The 19,969-nt window shown below is 37.9% G+C and overlaps 1 protein-coding gene across 3 annotated transcripts in view; it reads left to right on the forward strand.

Moving 5' to 3' along the window:
• LRCH3 (leucine rich repeats and calponin homology domain containing 3) overlaps positions 1–19,969 on the forward strand; it is a 70,479-nt gene that overhangs the window by 13,516 nt on the left and 36,994 nt on the right. For all 3 annotated transcript variants that reach the window (XM_075157153.1, XM_075157154.1, XM_075157152.1), the window contains exons 2-6: positions 15,402–15,546; positions 17,045–17,171; positions 17,958–18,063; positions 18,235–18,371; positions 19,326–19,435. In XM_075157153.1, coding sequence (XP_075013254.1) covers positions 15,402–15,546; positions 17,045–17,171; positions 17,958–18,063; positions 18,235–18,371; positions 19,326–19,435 — 625 coding nt within the window. The remainder of the gene's footprint in view (positions 1–15,401; positions 15,547–17,044; positions 17,172–17,957; positions 18,064–18,234; positions 18,372–19,325; positions 19,436–19,969) is intronic.

Genomic DNA, 19,969 nt, shown 5'->3' on the forward strand with positions numbered 1-19,969 from the left:
TGTTAAAGTTGAATTATTTCCATTAAGTCTCTTGATTAAAATCCCGGGAGTGATTGTTGCAGTGGGACTATTTTCTGTGTTTGGGGTTGGATTTGTTTGGGATTTTTTTGTGGTGCTGGAACTACTAGTTTACCTGCTTTTTCACATAAGTTGAAGACCGTTGTCCCTCTTTTTACCCAAGCCTGTTATCCTAGTGAGGTTTTGGGTAAGATAAATGGATTGAATAAATATTAAACGTATGTTTTTAACAATGCTCGTAATTTTTAATAGGAAAAAATAATAGATGGATCCAGAGGTTTGTATATGGACTTAGAATCTGGCAATAGTTCTAGCTCCATTTTCAAAGCTTTTTTTATGTCTTTTGCTTTAAAATGAATTTTTTTTAAAGTCAATTTGTTTAGTAGCGTAATTCCTTTTGTATTTGAAGAAACTTTATCTGGGGGGGTTGGGGGGGGGATGAGTTCATTTACTGCACACTTCCCCTCGCTGCTAACTTTGTGAAGCACTCTTGTAAAATGAAACCTTGCTCTGCTGGAACACAGTCAAGTATTTCATAAGCAGTGGGCAGAAGGCAGGGTGTCATGTTGCTGAGGAGCACTAGTATGCTTTCATACATTTCTGTGTCTTGCTTGTGTCCATGTGTTAACATGTATGAAGCAGTTTCTCTGTAACTTTGAGATTTTTTTCAATTTGGATTTTTTATACATTTGCAAATGAACACTTTTTCTGATAAGGTTTTATATGTATGTAGAGATCTAGAAATACTAGCAGTTAAAACAGTCATTATGAAATGGAATAATGGAGATCTCTGGAAGTGGAATTCTCGTCGTTGTTGTGCGATGTGGGCAGTTGCCACGCAGCTTTTCTTCTGTGGCTCAGTGTTTGTCAAGAATTCTTCTAGCAAGGCAAAAAGCTTTCATTCTCCTTTTTCTCCTGCTCCATGCAGTTTGTACTGAGCCAGTATAGACAGTGTTGTCACATGCACAAAACTGATGTTTCTCAGAAGGAGCTGAAGGGGTAGAGCCAACCAGCCAAAAACTTTCAAAGTGACTACTGCAGTTTGAGATTAATTTCCATCACAGCCTCTTAAGAGCAATATTTACTGTTAAACCTTGACTTAAGCATTTTCCTGAACGGGGGTGGGTTTGGTTTGGTTTTGAAAAAAAAAAAAAATCTATTTTCAGTTGCAATTGGATCAGTTTGGATTTTGGTTTTTGTGTTTGCTGCCAGGGATTCATAATGGTTTGGTTTTTTATTTTGGTGGGGGTTTTTTGTTTGGTTGGTTTTTTGGTGGGTTTTTTCCCTGTGAAAAGATATATACAATTCACCTCAAATATTAATTTGAGACTGTAACAATCATTTTGATAGCCTTGCTACTAGTTTTTAGCAAGCTTAGCTTTCAAAAAAGTGAAGATGTATGAAATTGTGACTGCCAGTTCTTTAGTCCTCGATCCCTGCTAACGTCTGCATGGTGTGTTTTTGACTGAAGGTGACTTTTATGGTTTCCAGATTCAAAATTTATTTCATATTATGAACGTATGTTTTGGCAATTGCTGTCATTTATCTCCTCATTTGGCTGTTCTCTCTGTTTGATATGGGATATTTTCCATACATATCCTATGCTGTTGTTTTATTTCTTGACGCTAAAATGGCTTGTACTGCACAGATGACTTGGTAAGACTCCAGCTCTTTTTCTAGAATTCTGGCAATAATTGTCCTATTGAAAATTGCAACGCTGCTTGTGTAAAGTGTAACAGACTTTTTTTGTTAGGGATGATGTCAGCATGAGAGATGGCCTCAAGGAGTCATTAAAAGAACATAGAACTTTTGACTGTTGGACTTTATTGACTTTTCTCCTCAATAAAATACCGTTCTGCTGAAGACAGATTAGTGTCTGCAATGGTACGAGACATATTTGGTGACCTTACTCTGTAGTCTGATGAAGCTGTATCTAAGTGCCGTAAATACGGAGGCACTCTATTAAGAGCTTCAGAGAAATGCAGTAATAACAGGCATAAAATTTTATAGAAATGCTTGCCTTTCTCTGAAAGTAATTGGCCTTTTTATGTGAAATTACTCACTTTGCTTTTTAGGACCTTTGAATTTTCAGTTCTGGTTTGAGCAGGTTTGTTTCTAACTCTCCACTTAAGACATTCTGAACTGTATTCACAGCTAAAATGTTTTTCTTTATGGTCTGTCCATCTACTGCTGACTTTAATATATCACTCTACTTAAACTGTCTGTGGGTAAAAAGGGAGTAAGGTAATATATTTTGAACTTATTGGTGAAATATATAGGGGGAATATGCAAAACTAAGGTGATACTATGTAAATTGCAGCTGTTATATTAGCTGACATATTTATATGTGAAAATACTTGTAGATGGAGAATTTTATGGACAATGTTAAGATGAATTGAAGTCATTACTAGCTTTTAGTAAAATAAATAGATGAATGGTGGAAATGTGAAGTCTTTGTTGGTTGCATTTTACATTTCCAGCCCTCCTGACTGACCTATTCCTGTCTTTATTACGTGCCAGGTCTCCTTCCCCAAGTTACGGTTTAGTCACAGAGTCGTTGGAATTGCTAAATATATGAGATATTTCACTGATACAGATGAAAGCCAGAGCAGAGCATTAAGCAAAGTGACAGTAACATACAATCTTCCTCACCGATAGTCTCTTCAGGTAGAACTCTCCATAGCGATGAACAGATTGTTGAGGGTGGTTTAACAAGGTAGTAGGTGTTCTTGGAGTGCTTAAGCTGGTTGTGGGAGTGCTCGCTTGGACAGCATAAATTTATTCAAAAGGCACTGTGCTGCCTTATAGGGGTTTTCAAGCCTGCCTCAGTGCTACCTAGGAGGTCTTGATACTCTTCTATCAGCAGTGTCACTACTTATCATTCTACACCCTCTGCATTATGTTTTATATTAACCTGTGGTATTGCTTTATCCACGTTATCTGACCCTCCCTTCCCCCTCCTTTTCTGGTTAACTGAAAGTTGACTATGGATTTCAAACTACAGACTATGGTATCTAGCATAGTATCTTAGAGCCTAATCATGAAATGGAGGAACTAATATTTATCATATTTTTATTTTCCTGTCTTTTTTGTGAGAAGTTGTATGTGCAGTATAGTTTCTTGGCAAGAATCTCTTCTATTTTACATTGCTTCTTCTGTGTGTGGTACCTTATGTACACACTGCGTGCTACAGTTTTTCCAGGTAAAAATGAAAAGGTGAGAGAAAGGTAGTTGAAGGAGATGATAATGTGCATGAAGACTTTGAAGCCCTGTGAGTACTTACTGGCCAGTCTCTGGACCATGAGAAAAATGTGGGTTTTTAAACTTGTAGAAGTAAGGAAATGAAAAGTTGCCATGTAGAACACACAGCCTTCGCTCCTGTCTTAACGAGCAAATGTCTTCCCATTACAACACTAGCTCAGCTGTCTGTTCTGGAGGTGGCAGCTTGCATTGTGTCCTGTACTGAAGTATATTTTTGAATACAACTCACCATGATATGAGGACAAGTTTTATAACAACAATAGGAAGCTTTTTAATTAAAAATAAGATAAAAAATACGTATTATTAAGTGACTTGACTTTTAGATTCAGCATTCCAACTCGAGCCTGCAAAAGACTGTCTTCAACTGAAGTTTAATGAAGCTTGAGTATAGCTTCAGGAGACAGTGTCACAGCAGGCTGACCAAGTTGCAGCTCTTTGCCACATTCATTTCTATGTCCGTGCAGCAGTTCATCTCTCCTCTGCACTGCAAACCAGATCACTAAGAACAAGTTGCTGTAAGTTGTGAAGTGACAACCAGGTTAGTTCTGCCCCTGTGAAAGTGAGAAGTTATACTTAAGTCTTGAGTTGTCAGTTGTCTTGAAGTATTCATGGGAAAGTGAAGAGACGTAAAAGAAAATGAGAAATTGTTTCCCGACTGGGGAAGAGGGTCCATAGAAGGGAGGTATGTCTTTCCTGAATAATATGGGACAAAACCAGCTCAGGCCTATGGGAAGCAAAAATAGTGAAAAGACTGATGCTTTTGGTGAGAGTATGTGCATTTACTGGTATTCATTCTCCATGATTCTGAGTGTGAGAACCGAGAAAAGCAAATGTCTTAAATAAAAATAAAAACAGATGAGGAAGAAATACAGGAGGAGAGGTAAATTTCATGTTGTGTATGCTGGGATTGAGGGCCTGAATCAAAGCAGCAAATCCAAACCGTGTCATGATTGTAAGTAATGGTGTTGCAGCAAAACATTTGCAAAACGAGCTTAGTCTCCTTTGTTTTAGCCGAGATGGTGGCTTAATGCTAGAAGAAAACAGAGTGCTTAAGTAATAAGGACTTTGATCTGATTCAATTCCAATTAATGTCTACTTAGAAAATCTTGATTAAAGATTTTCTTTCAAAAGTTGTTTTCTTTCTTCCCCCTGTCTTTTTCTAAACCTTTTTGTAAAGGCAAGGCTTCAACTTGTTTGTCACTGTGCAGATAACAGCTACTGTAAGGAGACTGTGCTGCCAAAGGAAGTCACTGCCCTTAGGTATCCACTAGAGATACAGTTCATGTAAGTCCTCCCCAAGTTAGCTTCAGGCAAAATTTGCAAGAGTAGTTTAAACAACTTAAAAAATCATGTGAGTTAACTTGACTGTTTTTCTGCCTGATGTGAATTGGGAAATGCTCACACAAGCGTTGCAGAATCAGTAGCTTACAGCAAAGGGCTGGTAAGGAGTATCCAATAGAGGTGATAATTTTACACCAGTATAGTTGGATCCCAGAGTGTGTATCTCCAAGGCTTTCAGATATCATTTTAAACTGTCTTGGTTAAACCAGTATAAAAGGCTAGAAATACAGGTTTCATGCTATGATTTGACTTTTTTCTTTTTTAGTTTGAAGTCAATAAGGAGTAGGTTTGGGTCACACCAAAATAGCCTCCTTTAAACCAGGTTTATCAATGAAGGGGTGTATGCTGCCTTACCAGCTTTGTAGGTGTTGTCCAAAGGCTGCTTTCCCTGGAGATAAATACTGTATGTATGTTTTGCACAAAAAAACAGAGGGACCTGCAATGCAGCTGGCCAGTGAGGAACTGAACTTCCCCAATTTAACCAGACTTGGTGAGCTGGAGACTCTGGTTCATTTCCTCAGTGTTAGATCTCTTGCAACATTGCTTCTCCAACTTTCACTTATTTTAGTTTGTTTGGCTTCGTGTTTTAGGGTTGTTTGAAAGAGAAGCGTGATTATGCTGTTGGCTGGATGCCCAAGCTTAGAGAGGAAAGGGAATGAAATTGCTGGAAGAGAGAAGACTGGGGAGGGGGCTGGGGGGTGTGTGGTGGTGTCTACCAGAAGTTGGAAGTAGAACATATGTAAAACTTCTTTAACCCCAAACCCCATAGGAAGGTGTTAGAATTAATCTTTATTTTCAAACACAGATGAACAGTTCCATTTTGCGTCATCTCTGCTTTAGTAGTGCATGCAGTTGCAGTTTGTATTCTGCCTGTAGTCTGTTCCGTTGTTTACTGACCAGTCATAAGGCCCAGCTGGTAGGTCATCTGACTTCCTTCATCTGCCTCCCTTTTAAAGCCACTGAATTCCGCACCCTGCTCCTCTGAAAAGTGGTTGCGTCTCATTCATGAAGTGTTTGCTTTGCTCCACCGTGTACCATCCTTAAAATATCATGCTGTGTACACAGGTACATATCTGTAATGAGCAAAACTTGGGGATATATCCCTGATCACAACCCTGTATTTGCTACTCTGAAAAGAACTCTGTGTTTTATTGGAAGTGTGTGTGCTAAGGTACCAAAAAAAGTGCAGTTTCATGGTTATTGTTAACCAGCTCGTCCAAATCCTAGCTACTGCCAAAAGTCATGGTCTCTTTCTTCCCTACACATGCAGCCACACATTCTTGTTCTCTCTCTTATATTGATGTTAGAGATTACACAACTGCAGCATGAATCAGATCATGCCTCAGAAGGGCTGAAAACTATTTGTGGCTTTGTTTTTTTGCAGGATTCGTTCTCAGTAATGAGACCCAACTGGCTGCGTGGCTGCACAATCGGGAGTGCTGGCGCAAGGGAGGGGATGATAACACATGGCCAGTAAGGAATCGTTCCCTTCACTGGCTTGGAGTGGCTGACTGTGAAGCCAGGGTCTACATAGAAAAATGAATAAATAATGCTTGGCATAACAGTTTGATTCATTTAGGCTGCTGATTTTCCTGCTCTAGAGCCAACTAGAGGAAAAGCAACTGGAGTTGACGGAATATTAGGAGTTCTTAGTTCCTTGCAGTGACTGGAGCTTGTCACTCTTGCCTGTTCTCCAGTAACCACACAAGAACACTGTATAATGGCGTTCTATAGTTTCCACTGGTTTGGGGTTTTTTTTTTGTTTGTTTTTAATAAACAAGCAATATTATTCCTTGCAAAAGGAAAATGAAATTATTTCTCGGAGGAAGTGGCATTGTATTCCAAGTTGTTACTCTGATTAGAATATTTATCCTCCTCTTGCAGTACTCATGCAGTCTGCTCCTGTGAGAAAATCATGCTTTCGTTGGGAATGTGCTTTCTTGTCAGAGGACGCACAGCAGCTGACATGAAGTGCATGACTGTAAAATACGTGTTTGTGTTTAGTCAGTGTTTTTTATGGTGACACCTGTGAGGTTTTCATTCATGTGTAAAAGAGAAAGCTAAACTACAGCAAATATGCATTAAAATCATGTGGAGACAAAAAAGGGAGAGAGAATGGGAGTTGGTGCTTAGAATCTTCTGTTTTCTTCTTTGATCCCAGGTATGGCTGAGTTTTCTTATTTAGTATAATTAAAGTTCTTACAGATCTTTGTACATAGATTTTTCTGGTCTTAACAGAGAACAGTGAATGTTGCAGAGACTAAGCTCAGTAAGAGAGTTGTACTTGATTCATTTCTTGGGTTTATGTGATGTGTTTTAATGGAGAAGAGTTGAAGGGGCAACTTACTGCTAAAAAAAAGTAGTGTAGTTGAAGTAATTTGGAAGCCAGGTTCTGCAAAACTCCCTTGTGTGACTGTTGTTAGGATGCTCCTGAGTTAAAAAATAATAAAGCTAGCCAGGTTTCATTTGGTAATCTACGTGTTGAAAGAAAAGGTAAATGCTTTGGCCATAGTTTTCACTCACTAAAATTGCTTCAAGCAAGGGATTCGTGAGAGTTCTTCAGAGAAGTGAGGGGTTTTCTTGTTTTCTGAAAACCTTTGGCAAGAAGCTTTGTTATTTGTATTAAATGTTCCAAAATAAAAGTGTAGCCAGAGGAAATAGCGTACGTGAAACTTTGATCCACGCATCTGAAACTTGACAATGATTTGGCAATGATTTGAAACAGGTTTTATAAAGGACAGTGTTAAGCAGCTTTGGTTAAAAGCATTCTACAAACCTTGTCTTTAGCGCACAAGGGAGGAAATCTAGAGGGCTGATTTCAGTGTGAGGTGTAATCTTTCAATTTGTTTTGCATGTTATGCAGTATATTCTCAGGTTGGTGAAGTAGGCTTTGGTGTTAAGCACCTCTGCATTCCAGGCGTAGCACCGCCAAGTTGACATTTGGAAGAAACCACTAACCTTTGCCTCGTTTTCTGTAACTGCAGAAATATAGCCTGTTCACGTTGCAAAAAACAGCAGGTTGGAGCTTCTTACAAAATGTTAGTCCATAGAGATGGTTAAAACACAGTTTAATGCTGCTAGTACTGCTGCTAAGTAGGAATGTGATCGTACATATCAAGAATGGATCTGCTGAGAATTGAAATGTGGTAAGTGTATCAAGGATGGATCGCATGTCTGAATCTAATTTTCCTTTATGAAATACTGGAAATTGAAGCTAGAAATTGGGAGATGTATTTCATTACAGGGCTACAAAAATAATGTAGGTGAAACTAGTCTTCATTATGCCTGTTATTCGGGTATTCCAGCTTGGGCAGTGGTGCTATCACGTGAGCAGTGTGCATTACCTCGGTAAACAAAGAAGGAACAGCCTTACTTTGGTTCAGTAAATGCCACCTTCTTTCACTTTAGCTTAATAGGCTTACAAGAAGATACATCTTAGATACATGGGAGAATAGTTGGGAAAAGTTCAGGTTTGACAGGACTGGCAGGTAGAAGATGAGTCAGGAGACGACATTTCTGAGGTCTGAATTAAATTAGGGTATGACAAAAGTGGTAGTGTTATATCACAGCAGACAGGAAGAGGTAAAATCACCCCTCCTGCATCAGGAAATCCTCCAGGTGTGAAATGAAGCTCTAAGGATGCCAATGTTTTCAGTGCTTAGAAAGGAAAACATTCCCAGGTGCTGAGTACAGAGACCAACAGCATCAGAATTATATCACAGAGGTATTCTTTCATGAGGATTTCTGGTTTTCTTGTGCAAGAAAAGTCAGTACAATAATACCAGTAGCCAATCTGCTTAGGGCTATGCTTTCATTTTATTAATTTTCTTATAGTAGCTTTATGGGAACGTTTCCTAAAAATCAGCAGGATCACAAGCATTGCTCTTCTCAGATTTTCATTTCAAGTTCTGAAATGTTTGGGAAATGAAACAGATCAATTCATAAAACCGGGATCAATATGCATGAATTTATTTGGCTAATAGAATGAATGACAAACAAAAGTGGAGTTAAGGTTTGTATAACAATATGCTTCAAATTCGTTTGGAAATGTGAGTAATCATTCTAATAGAGTTGATTCTAAATGTCATAATTGAGCAATCAAATGGCATCAAGTTCCTCAAAAGATCTGTTTAGTGACGTTATCTGAAAGATGCCTGCAACCTAAGCAGTCAATTTCCAGGGAGCAGCCTGACTCTTCCAGAGCTGTTGTAATGAGTTGTTCAGGTGAGCTGCTTTCCATATCTGCGACATTACATCAACTACTTCAAGGATATTCTTCAGTGTTTTATGAGAAGCTGGTGATTGTGGTTTTGTTGTTATCATTGTGAAACTGTGGAGTTTGCTTCTGGTCTTTAAGTTGTGTATATGGAAAAAAAAAGTCTGTTTACATAGTTCCAGATTTTGAACGTATTTCTTCTTGAACAGCTGTACTTTGTCCTTTTGCAGCAGTTCATTCAGCCTTTTCCCTTCTGTCACTATACTGGCTGTCAGCCTCCTGGTCATTGATTGACTTATCTAGTTATTGATGTGAAAATATATTTTTGTCTGTAATCTGCAAGCTAATATATATTAGATTTGTCTGGTGTAAAAGGAAAACTGTGAGTGTGCTTTTAAGTTACAATGCATGCTTCATAGTTTTAGGGAAGACAGAACATTTTCTTGCCCTTCAGATGAAGTCATCCTAGTTGAGGGCAGCGTATAAGCAGCCAGTGTCACCATCAGGATTCAAATCAATTCACAGATACCAGTATTGTTGCATCACTGCAGCACATTCATGACTGATGTCACACAGCTGCAAACGGGTTGTTACAGAAGACATGATACATCATGGGTGGGAGCCCACAGTTTACAGCTGCTGACATAATGTCACAATTTCTCTTACATTAGCGTTTTGCCAGCGGGTGTTATGGTGGTTGCTGACTTTTGGTTTTGAACAGACAGCCAAAAATTGAGGCTTTGCTGGTTTACATTTAAAAAAAAAAAAAATTTAAATACATGTGGGGAACACATGCAGGTCTCTGGTGACAAAAGGCAGGTTTTTATCAACAAAATTTTGTAGCACAGGCCAGGCGTAGAACTGGCCCTCATTGTCATAGTTAATTGGAATGAGAGCCAAAGCCGTATTCCCATCGCAACAGGATTAGTGGACTGATCACATTAGCATCTCGTGATGAATTGGAATTCACCACCGCCCAGCTAGTTTGAGTGCCAGCAACAGTTGAGCTGCAGCTCCCTCTCTTTATAGTGTCTATAGTGGGTAAAAGTACCCGGTACCTTAAACAGTGCATCTTTATGCGTCAGTGATTTTCCTTTGGAGACAAAATTTGTGTTACAGCTTAAGTTAAAGATGTGTGAACACAGCCCTGCTAATGTTTGATGTTAGAGGAACATTCTTTGAGCAGGAAGAGTTTACATTTAATGCCAAATGATGCAATTTTAAACATAGTGTATTCTCTAGTCCCATTTAATATTGGATTTGCTGGCTTTCTGAACAGAATCCCAATTAAGATGGAAAAGGTTAGTGATCTGACTCTGCGCTGAGATTTCATTTTGTATTTGTACTGTTGGCTTTTTTATCTTTCACGAAGAGCTTAGTTCCAAAGAACGCTTCCCCTTTGCCAAAATTCCACATGATCTTGCCTTCAAGGAAATGCATCCATTTTTAACAGAAGAAGCTAAAAGAGTTAGCTAAAAGTCTAAAAGTTAGAAGAACCTTTTTCAAAGCAGATTTCTGGTAACAGTAATGTTAACCCATGAAATGTGAACATAAACAAGTCAATCCTAGTTCAAATTATAATAGCCGTATTTCACTCATATGCTTCTCCATAGTGAAATTCAGCGTTTGTACTTTTGGGGGGGAGTTAGTCCTTTGCTCTTTGCATTTACGGTGTGTCAAGAAGCAAGGGTGTGCACATACATATTAAAGCAAATAATCTGCATCATGCTGATTACTCCTTGGTTGATTTGACAGTTATCAATTGCTTCTTAATTCATGATACAATATTTGTTAAAAAATAAATTTAAATAATTATCTCACAGCAACATTCTGTCATTTTTCTGAGAAATGGCGAGAAATCTTTGCACAAATTTTAGTTTGCACAATAATTTGTACTATAACACCTTTTTATTTTCTGGTTGTTGTTGAACAGTTATTTTATGGATACAGTAGCAGAAGAATATCACTAAAACAAGTCTTAATTGACAAGATATTTTCAATAAAGTACCTTAGTTTTTGTTCCTTTACCTCACTTCCACTTTCTCTTTTCGAAAAGCACCAGCTACTGCTGTACTGCAGAGTAGCATGTATGTAAATATATAACCAATCACTGGAGCGCTTTTTTCTTTACTTCTTTCCTGGTTTTGTTAGAGCTGTTCCTTTCATTCAGATATTTTTAGGAGGAAGGTGTGGAAGAGGATGGAGTTGTTGAATTGTTTCGTACAATGACTGCTGTACTCTCTGCCCCATTTCTGGTCCCATGTAAGGTCTGCTTTCTGGAGTGGGGAGAGTTCCAGAGATATTGGCCAAAATAAAAAATGTCACCGAGTCTTAGGGATGCTGTGTTCTGGACTATGGGAAATTTAAATACTTGTTGGAGATTTGCAAGGGGGCAAGGTAGGGATTGCAAATAACCAAAAGCAGTTCTTCGTTTGCAGGTTCAGAATTCACTCTGTATTTTATTATGTATTGCTTCTGTCTAATTCTCAAGGTATTCTTGTTTTACAGTATAGCTTAGTCTTTTTTTTCTAACACTTGCCTGTTTTTTTATGGTCCTGGCAAACCTTCCCTCTTAGCTCCCCATTCGAGCACATGAAATCATGGATGCTGTGTGTAAGATAGCATTCTCATGGCCATCATGTGAGTAACGATGCTGCAACCTTATTAACCTGTAATTGGTTAGACCCATTTTGAATTATTTAAGAGGCTATACTGCAGCATCAAAATTCAACTCTGATTTAATCTGCTTTCCACTGAATTTCTACTGCTAAACAAAAATGCCAAGTTTTAAAAATCACTGTAGGTTGAGGGAAGTCTGGAAAAACTTAGTCATTGCTGCTAACCAGCTTTGGTGTCTCTTTTCTATCGTGCTATGAACTCATTTGTTGTTTAAAATGTATTTTAATTTCTTCATACCTAATGTTATTTTGCAGGGAGTTATTTCTTTAGAAATACTAAATCATAGCTCAGAATATATGAAGTTCTTGACTAGTACTCCCATGCCTTATGGTCTGAACAGTATATAAACTCTAGGTTTTAAATGTTCTTTGGTAAGATAAAGTGAAACAAAAAGCAGTTGAGAATTCTCATATTTGTGGTTAAACCCTTTCCAAAACAGAACTGAAAGAAACTTTTTCTTTGTGACTCTTCTGCCAGAAGATATGGCTCATTACTTGGGAAGCCTGTTTCTTTGTTAAAATGGGTAGTATTAAAACAGACTTTGCCAGCACAGCTGTGTGCTGAAGGATGTTAGTATATTGTGAGATAGGTGGTGGAATTCAGTTCCATCCTGCGGAGTCCCTAAGAAAAACACTTACACCTTATAGGTGAACCAATGTTGTAATAATTCTTTAAAATAAATAGGTACTTAAACATCTAGTCAATGTGGAAGTAAGTGTTTTTTCTAAATTACTCTTGCTTGTTTCTTGTCATCTCTGAAATAATTTGCATTCTTCTCCCTTTCTTATATGATAATGTACAACTGTACTGTGAGACCTTACAGAAAGTTGTATGTATCACAGATAATTTCAGTGATTACAAATACTATGATTGGCTGCACTTATTAGAAATTTTTCAGGATACATAATTTTTATTTGTGTTGTATGTTTGTTTGGAAATCGCTCTTCTCCTGTTACATTTTACAACAATGTTGGCACAGGAAAGATCCCATTGGGAATGTTGCAATGTTGGACATCACATTGTTGCATAGTTTTAGCACTATTACCCTCTTTAAATCTACTGCAGCTATACAACTTGGAGGAGGGTAGGGTTGGAGTTTGCTGTCATTTTCACTAAAACATTAATGAGAATTAAATTATGGAAGAAGAAGAAACCCTGGGACAGATTAGTGTATTATGGGACATGGCTTGTGCAAAATAAGTGTCCATTGCATAAATTCCCTTGAGAGTGTATGCTGTGTCCCTGCAGGATATACACAGATACTTTATTGACTCTTTTACTATCTACAGATTCTTAAGCAGGTTCTGATCAGTCCAATTCATTTGCTGTTTCCACTTAGGCTGGAGTTCAGCGAGTGCTTTAAACCAGCAAAAGTAATCCCTGTCACCAGAACACGGGACTCTGCTGCCTGCACCATCACTTTTCCCTGGTGCTGGCATAGGGTTTATGGGGCTGTGTGGTGAGGGGATCAGAAAAACTGTTGTGTTTATTTCTGATCAGAGTTTCCCACAAACTGACAATACAAAGGGCCTGGGATGAGCAACAGAGGTAAGAAAACTTTGGGTTTGGCAGTAGCAGGAAGCAGGATCCATCACTGTGGTCTGTCTTTGCATTTGATGCATTTATCTGATGTTTTATCTGGATTAGTGTATGGTAAGATTAGGATGTTTGTGGAAGCTGTCTTTAGCAATCTGTAAGTGCAGGTTTTTCTTCACTCTTAGAAGAAAAGAAAAAAAGGGGGGGGGGGAGCTTGTCTCTTTCACAAAAAATAGAAAAGGGGGGCAAAGATCTTGAACTGTTTTCTGTCATAAGGCAATTAAACAATTCTAGATGTGCAATGCAGACTTAATGCTGACAACTTCTATTACTTTGTAGTTTTAGCTCCCACTATTAGAGCTGGTCAAAAACGTTCATTTTAAAGTGTTGGTTTTTCAAAATCAAGTTTGGACAAGTAAGCTGAGGTCATGTTTGAGGCTGACACAAGCTGAAAGGAAGCACTTAGTGTGATATTACTATTATTACTATTATTATTTAATACTTGTTGCTGAACAGACAAGGAGTTTTGTTATGTTCCCTGTTACCTTTTTGTATTGGTGGATTAGAAGTTTCCATTATTTTCTTGTTTTCTTATCTGTGTGCACCCTGCAACTTCTGCTGAACTTTATATCCATCATAGCCTCTGCTATAGTTAGTTTCAGTCATACCTATGGATTGGATAATGTAGTTCTTTCCCACTGGTGCATTAATGTACATCCGGAGGTTTTTCTCCACAAAGTTTTTCATAGTGATTCTTTCTACTGAGATTTTTGATTACTGGTTATTTATCAGTCGTAGCTCATGGCTTGTTCTAAGCATTGAGGTAGACCTAGAGTCAGTTCCAACTGCACTTAGAGTGACCTTTTTTCCTTGGGCAACCTAGAGCAGCATACATTGGAACAGTGGTAGACAGTATATCTCTGATGAGGGCTTTTTTATTCTGGAAAAGCTTCCCTTTACAAAAAAATAGTGTCAAGAGTCACAAGACCTATCTGCATTGGCAGCCTTTAAAAAGTAATCTGTACTGGATGGTTCCTTCATGGAATAAAGATACAGAAATTACTATGTCAGTTTATTGTATATGTTTTGGGGTGGGAGCTTTATTCCTCTTATGCTGATGAGGAGAAATTGAAATTCAAAACAAATAAAGAAAATAGCAATTAAATTTTGATTTTTTTTTTAAATCATTCATGACACCGATTCAGGTTAGATGGGTTTTTACAATGAATGTCTGCCCTCCCTTAAAAATGTAAAGGTGAAGCGTTGGTTTATTAAACAAGCACTATCCGTATGGGAACTCCCTGCTGACGCAAGGTGCTCTTGATGTGAGCATAACTCCTGTCAGAATTAAGAGCTGGGTGTGTTAGGAAGTGGGAGCTGTTAGTGTGTGTTTGTGAGAACTGTCCTTTGGCATTTATAAGCAAGAGCTTTCCTTAACCTTTAAAGAAAAAAGAACCCTTTGCGACTGCATTATTTATCACAATGCAACTTTTACTTTTGAAGGAGAGTAATGCTGTGGATATTTTATACATAGACTCGTAATTGGAACTGGCTAAGGAAGAATATTGATTCTTCAAGTATAAACATTTGGTAGTAGTTTTGGTTAAACTTTTGTCTCTTGCCAAGCAGGGAACGTATGATCACGAAGAAACAGTAAACCTTACTGCTAGCAGCAAGCAGAGCATTTCTCTTGCAGCTGGGAAGACCCTTTATTGAAAATCCTTCCATTGCCTGGTTGAGATTATAGGCTTGAACTGGTATCTCTCTGAAGGAGGGAATGCTTTGGCTAGAGTATAGAAGGATTGTCTAAGGTGTGTGCCTCGTGTTTCCCCTGTTGGAACTGTTACCTATAAATATGCGTGTATCTATATAAAGTATATATTTTAGACCAGAAATCTGAAGCTGAGATTTCCATGTAGCAGAGAGTACCTTAGCAGGGGGCTGGGAGAAGAGTACTTTCTGATTCTTTTCATTACAGCACTGCCCACCCAATACCAACTCCATAATCTAAAGATGGTCCTGGAGCAGAGATTTGAAGCTGGACTTTCAGCATCTTAAACTAGCTTCCTCTAAGCGTAAGGCAGTTTGGGATGTGAAAGCATGATTACGAAAGGAATGTTGCATCTGGTGCTCTCTTTCTCATTGTTGCTGTAAGATTTTAAAAGATGTTGATTTATTACAGGTGTGAAGTGAGAGTCACTTCACAATCTTGAAAATTTTGCAGACAGGACAGTGAAACTGATTCCTGTCCAACTGTTCCCACTGTGTGACGGCGAATATACAGACAATACTTGTCCTCGTGAAGTTTTAAGATAGCTTTACTGAATGTTTCTTTTTTCCCTCCCTTCAGATTTGTCACGGAACAGACTGTCAGAGCTTCCAGCAGAAGCATGTCACTTTGTCTCCCTCGAGAGTCTTAATTTGTACCAGAACTGCATTCGATATATCCCAGAGGCTGTTTTGAACTTACAGTCTTTAACATTTCTAAATATCAGGTAACGATTGTCTTAGAAATTTTGCTTTAGCATCAGTAGTCTAGGTTTATAAATTTTGATGCATCCATAAGTAACGCTAACATAGTGTGTAGTCATCATGTTGTTATATTCTATGTCATTGAATCAAAGCAACCTGAACCAGTCTTACCCACTTAGGTGGATCAGGGAACATGAGGATTAAGCAGCAGCTTGTAGAAGTGCAGTATGAAGAAGAAAGCTAATTCCAACTTAAAGGACTCACAAAATAGATTCTAGTAGTTTCCATGTGAAATACAGACATGCAGACTGAAAAGAAGGGATAGGGCTTTTGGATAGTCTATACAATTCAGCTCTCAGCAGCTAAATAAGGCTTATGCAATTTCCCTTTACCTTCACTGTACTGGTGGCTTTTAAAGATCTTTCTCAAGCTTCTCTGCCAGCATTAAAAGTTAATTGCTGCAACTTAGCCTGTTGATGAAATTCAATTGTGTACAGCGTCCTCCATTTGTAGAAGGTCTCTTAAGAGGTGTGGAAAGTTCCTCGTCACAAATCGGCAGTGATATCAATCAAGAAAAAATTCAGGCTATTTCCTACTGGAGTTATACTTTTGCCAATTTAGTATGCTTACGTTTCTTTATTTTCTTTTTTTATTGATGGTGAGAATTGTAGGAATAGGATATGAATCAGGTATGGGTTTCCTATTGCTATGATCTCTAGTAGGTGAAGCCCAATTATTATCCTTTTAAAAGCTGCTGTTGGTTCACCTACTGCTCAGAACTTTTTTTTTTTTTTTGCTTTAATGGTAGGGAAGTCTGGGTTTCAAGCGTGAAACAATACAGCAGCATATTTCAGTAAATGTCAACACCTGATCAAAACCTTAGTTAAGATCATAATAATTTTCTTCCTAATCATCCAGTCACTGCTCCTTGCTATGTTTTATTTTTAAAGGGAGTCTTTCTCTTTTACAATCCATTCTCATTCTGCCTGATTCTCATCTGAGATTACAATCCAGTCATATGACCTTATATTTAGTTTAATAGTAGTTTATTATGAAATATCCAAGACTGTATTTTGGAATGGTGAAATCCATCATACCAGGATTCTTGATCCAGTGATTTACTGATATATAAAGTATTTGAGTAAGTAATGACTTTCTCTGGCATTTTGTATGTGCTGACCTGCAATATTACCTATCAGAAAGGCTTCTGCACTCTGTTCAAACATACGCATTTGTGACAGAGGGTGGCCAGTTATCAGAAGCACCTGAAAGGGCACGAAAATATCATATTCCCCAGCACTGAGTTTGAAAGCATCTAATATTCAGAGTTCATACACACATAACTAGATAAAGCAAGTAATGAAGAAAGACTTCATGGAACTACTTTTACAGTAGTTGTATAAAAACTGAGTTGATCATCTAAATGGAGTGTGTTTTCTGTATGTGTCTTTCATTGCATTAAGGTGTGAGGTGATTTCTCATTAGAGTTCTGATGATTTTGTTTCCTTTCTGTCCAAAAAGTCGAAACCAGCTTTCAACATTGCCAGTACACCTCTGTAGTCTACCACTAAAGGTTTTGATAGCGAGTAATAATAAGTTGGTTTCAATACCTGAAGAAATTGGACAGCTCAGACAGCTGACAGAGCTTGTGAGTATACAGTTATTTTTTTACTATTACTGTTCAGTCTTTAATTTTTAATTGATGTCTTTAATAGGTCCGGAGGTGCTTCAAAAGAAATAACAATTTTTTTTAAACTGATCAAAATAATGCAGTGATTAGGATGCTATCTGGGCATGTGCAAGACCCACATCCTGTTTCTCATTCTGCTGAGAACTTCGTGATTGTAAGCCAGTCACTTGTATGCAATAGCAAGTTACTTAAATCTGCTCTTACCCTAAGGAAGATTTCTGTCTGCCACAGTATGTCCAACTATGTTTTGGCTTTGTATAGAGGTGTTAGAAAAGAGTTTGAAATACTCTGAGATCTTAAAAAAAATTATGTGGAGGAAGATGCCTTGCACTGGAAAGCAAATAATCCATATCAATTTAACTAAGAATCTTCCCTATTTTCGAAAGGAAGGCTGGATGGAATTAGAGCTGTTGGTGCATTTGTTTCTGGCAAAAAGCTTTTATATAGCAAGTTGCACTGTCTCAAATAATATGGAACAGCTTGAATGAGATAACTTGAAATAAACTTCAACATCTGAATGCTTAATCTTTTAAAGCTTTTATTTCCCCATATATTTAAAATGAGAATAATGCTTCATATCAGTAATGAGATTTAGTGAGTATAAGGATCTGAGCTGTTATGTAAATAGTTGTCTTTTTCTTTCAGTCCCTAAATAAAACACTACATATGGTAAGTAACGGAGGCTTACCAGTCAGTGGTGGTAATGTCTAAACTGCTAACTCATTCTTTACTTTTGATTTGTAGGATGTGAGCTGTAATGAAATACAGACAATACCTCCACAGATTGGCAATTTGGAATCCTTGCGGGACCTAAATGTCAGAAGGAATAATTTGGTGCGTTTACCTGAAGGTGAGATAAAGGCTGTCAGCTGTAACAGCAGAAACTTCAAGCGCTTCTTTATTTTCAATGCCTTTTTCTTCCCCGAGAGCTAGAAGCAGTGTACTTAATTATTTTGTAAAACACATATTTTTATACTCTTGCTTTGAAATCTGCTGAATTATGTTTATTTTCTATCTCCAGAGCTTGCTGAGTTGCCTTTGATTCGATTAGATTTCTCCTGCAATAAAATAACAACAATACCAGTTTGTTATAGGAACCTCAGACATCTGCAGATCATCATGTTAGAGAACAACCCTCTCCAGTCACCCCCTGCACAGGTAAACGGCAGCTAGGAATTCAGATGACTAGTTCAACTAAAAAGGGCAGAACAAAGTTAAAAGCTGAAGGATTATATTACAAACTTTATTTAAGAACAAGAGGACTTTAAATAGTATTGTCTAAAAGTGTTAAATATACAGCAGGGCTTGAAAAATCCCTCTTTCTTCTCTTATTTTACTGTATTAGTAGTCTCACCTATGGGATATTACTAAGAATTCCACTGTTAGCATTGTAGCTGAATGTTAGGTGAACATTTCTGCTTTAAGTGTAGGAGAGAGGAAGCTCTGTTAGGCAAGACTGATTTTGCAGCACTCAGATGTCGGAATTTTGACTGAGGCCTCAGTGCTGCTGTGTACAGGTTCGCTTTGCAACAGAGTGCTCAAATTGGCCTTTGAGCTAGAAACTGCATTATGGTTAGTGACTAATTTGATTTTTAATGTGGGTATATAAGCCCTTGAGTATTACAGGTTCTACTGTGAGCTGCTGCTTCTGAGTCAACAGTGGCACTTGCTAAGACCTGTAGTTTCAATAGGGTTTTGCCTCCCTTTTGAAAGCAAAGACAGCTGTTACTGGCTTCATTCACTTTAAATTTGAGCTTGCTTTGGCGGTCTGCCACTGCCATTCAAAGTTGGGCATGGGTGGGATGCATCTGTTCTGATGCCAAGGGTATAAATTCTGGTACTTGTAAATGCCTATGTCTTGTTTACATGATGAAATTTCAGCATGCAGACCAGATGTACTTGGAGGACAACTTCCATTTGTCTATCACGGGCATCCCGTGATGCTCCACTATAGCTGTTTCTCTAAAATGCAGTGAGATTAGAAGAAAAGATGCATTGCTTGACATAAATACACTCATTTATTACTCTCAGCCACAGGTTAAATATCTGTAGAGTACTTTGAAAATGTATTATCAAATTATACTTACGTAATTTTTAAATTTTTTTTTTAAGATATGTATAAAAGGAAAAATTCACATATTTAAATACCTGAACATAGAAGCATGCAAGATAGCTCCAGACTTGCCTGATTATGATAGGAGACCCATGGGATTTGGATCTTGGTAAGTTTCTCACAATCCAGGTTCCTAGTTTTGATGACATTCAGGAAAATTTTGTCAGTCATCTGAGTTTTTAAAAAAAAAAAAAAAGATCCAAGGATTGTTCTTTGGTAAGTGCATTGATGGAGGTGGCTTTGAAGAATATCATTTGTGTTATCTCATGGTGCATTCTAACAAGGTACCACTATATAAGAAGTGAGGAGCAGCTCAGAAGAATACCTGGGCAATATCATATGAAAGGCAGTGTTACGAGTTGATATACAGTAAGAAGAGAGTGTTGGTATCTTCATAGTACAGGGGGCATGCTCTCATGTTGTTAACATGTGCGTTCAGTTTATAAGATCTTAATGTTTTCCGCATACTTACTGAAGTATATCCCTGCTGTGATTTTTAACCTTTTGTACAGAATTTTATAACTGCTGTGCTCAAACTGCAGGTGTGAATGCTGATCTCCACCCCATTAGTAAACTGTTATTTTTGGCAAGCTTTCACTTGGCACTATTGCTTAGCATTGTAACACAAATATTGGAACAGTCA

This window comes from Calonectris borealis, chromosome 9 (assembly GCF_964195595.1).
Source record: "Calonectris borealis chromosome 9, bCalBor7.hap1.2, whole genome shotgun sequence".
NCBI classification, from domain to species: domain Eukaryota; kingdom Metazoa; phylum Chordata; class Aves; order Procellariiformes; family Procellariidae; genus Calonectris; species Calonectris borealis.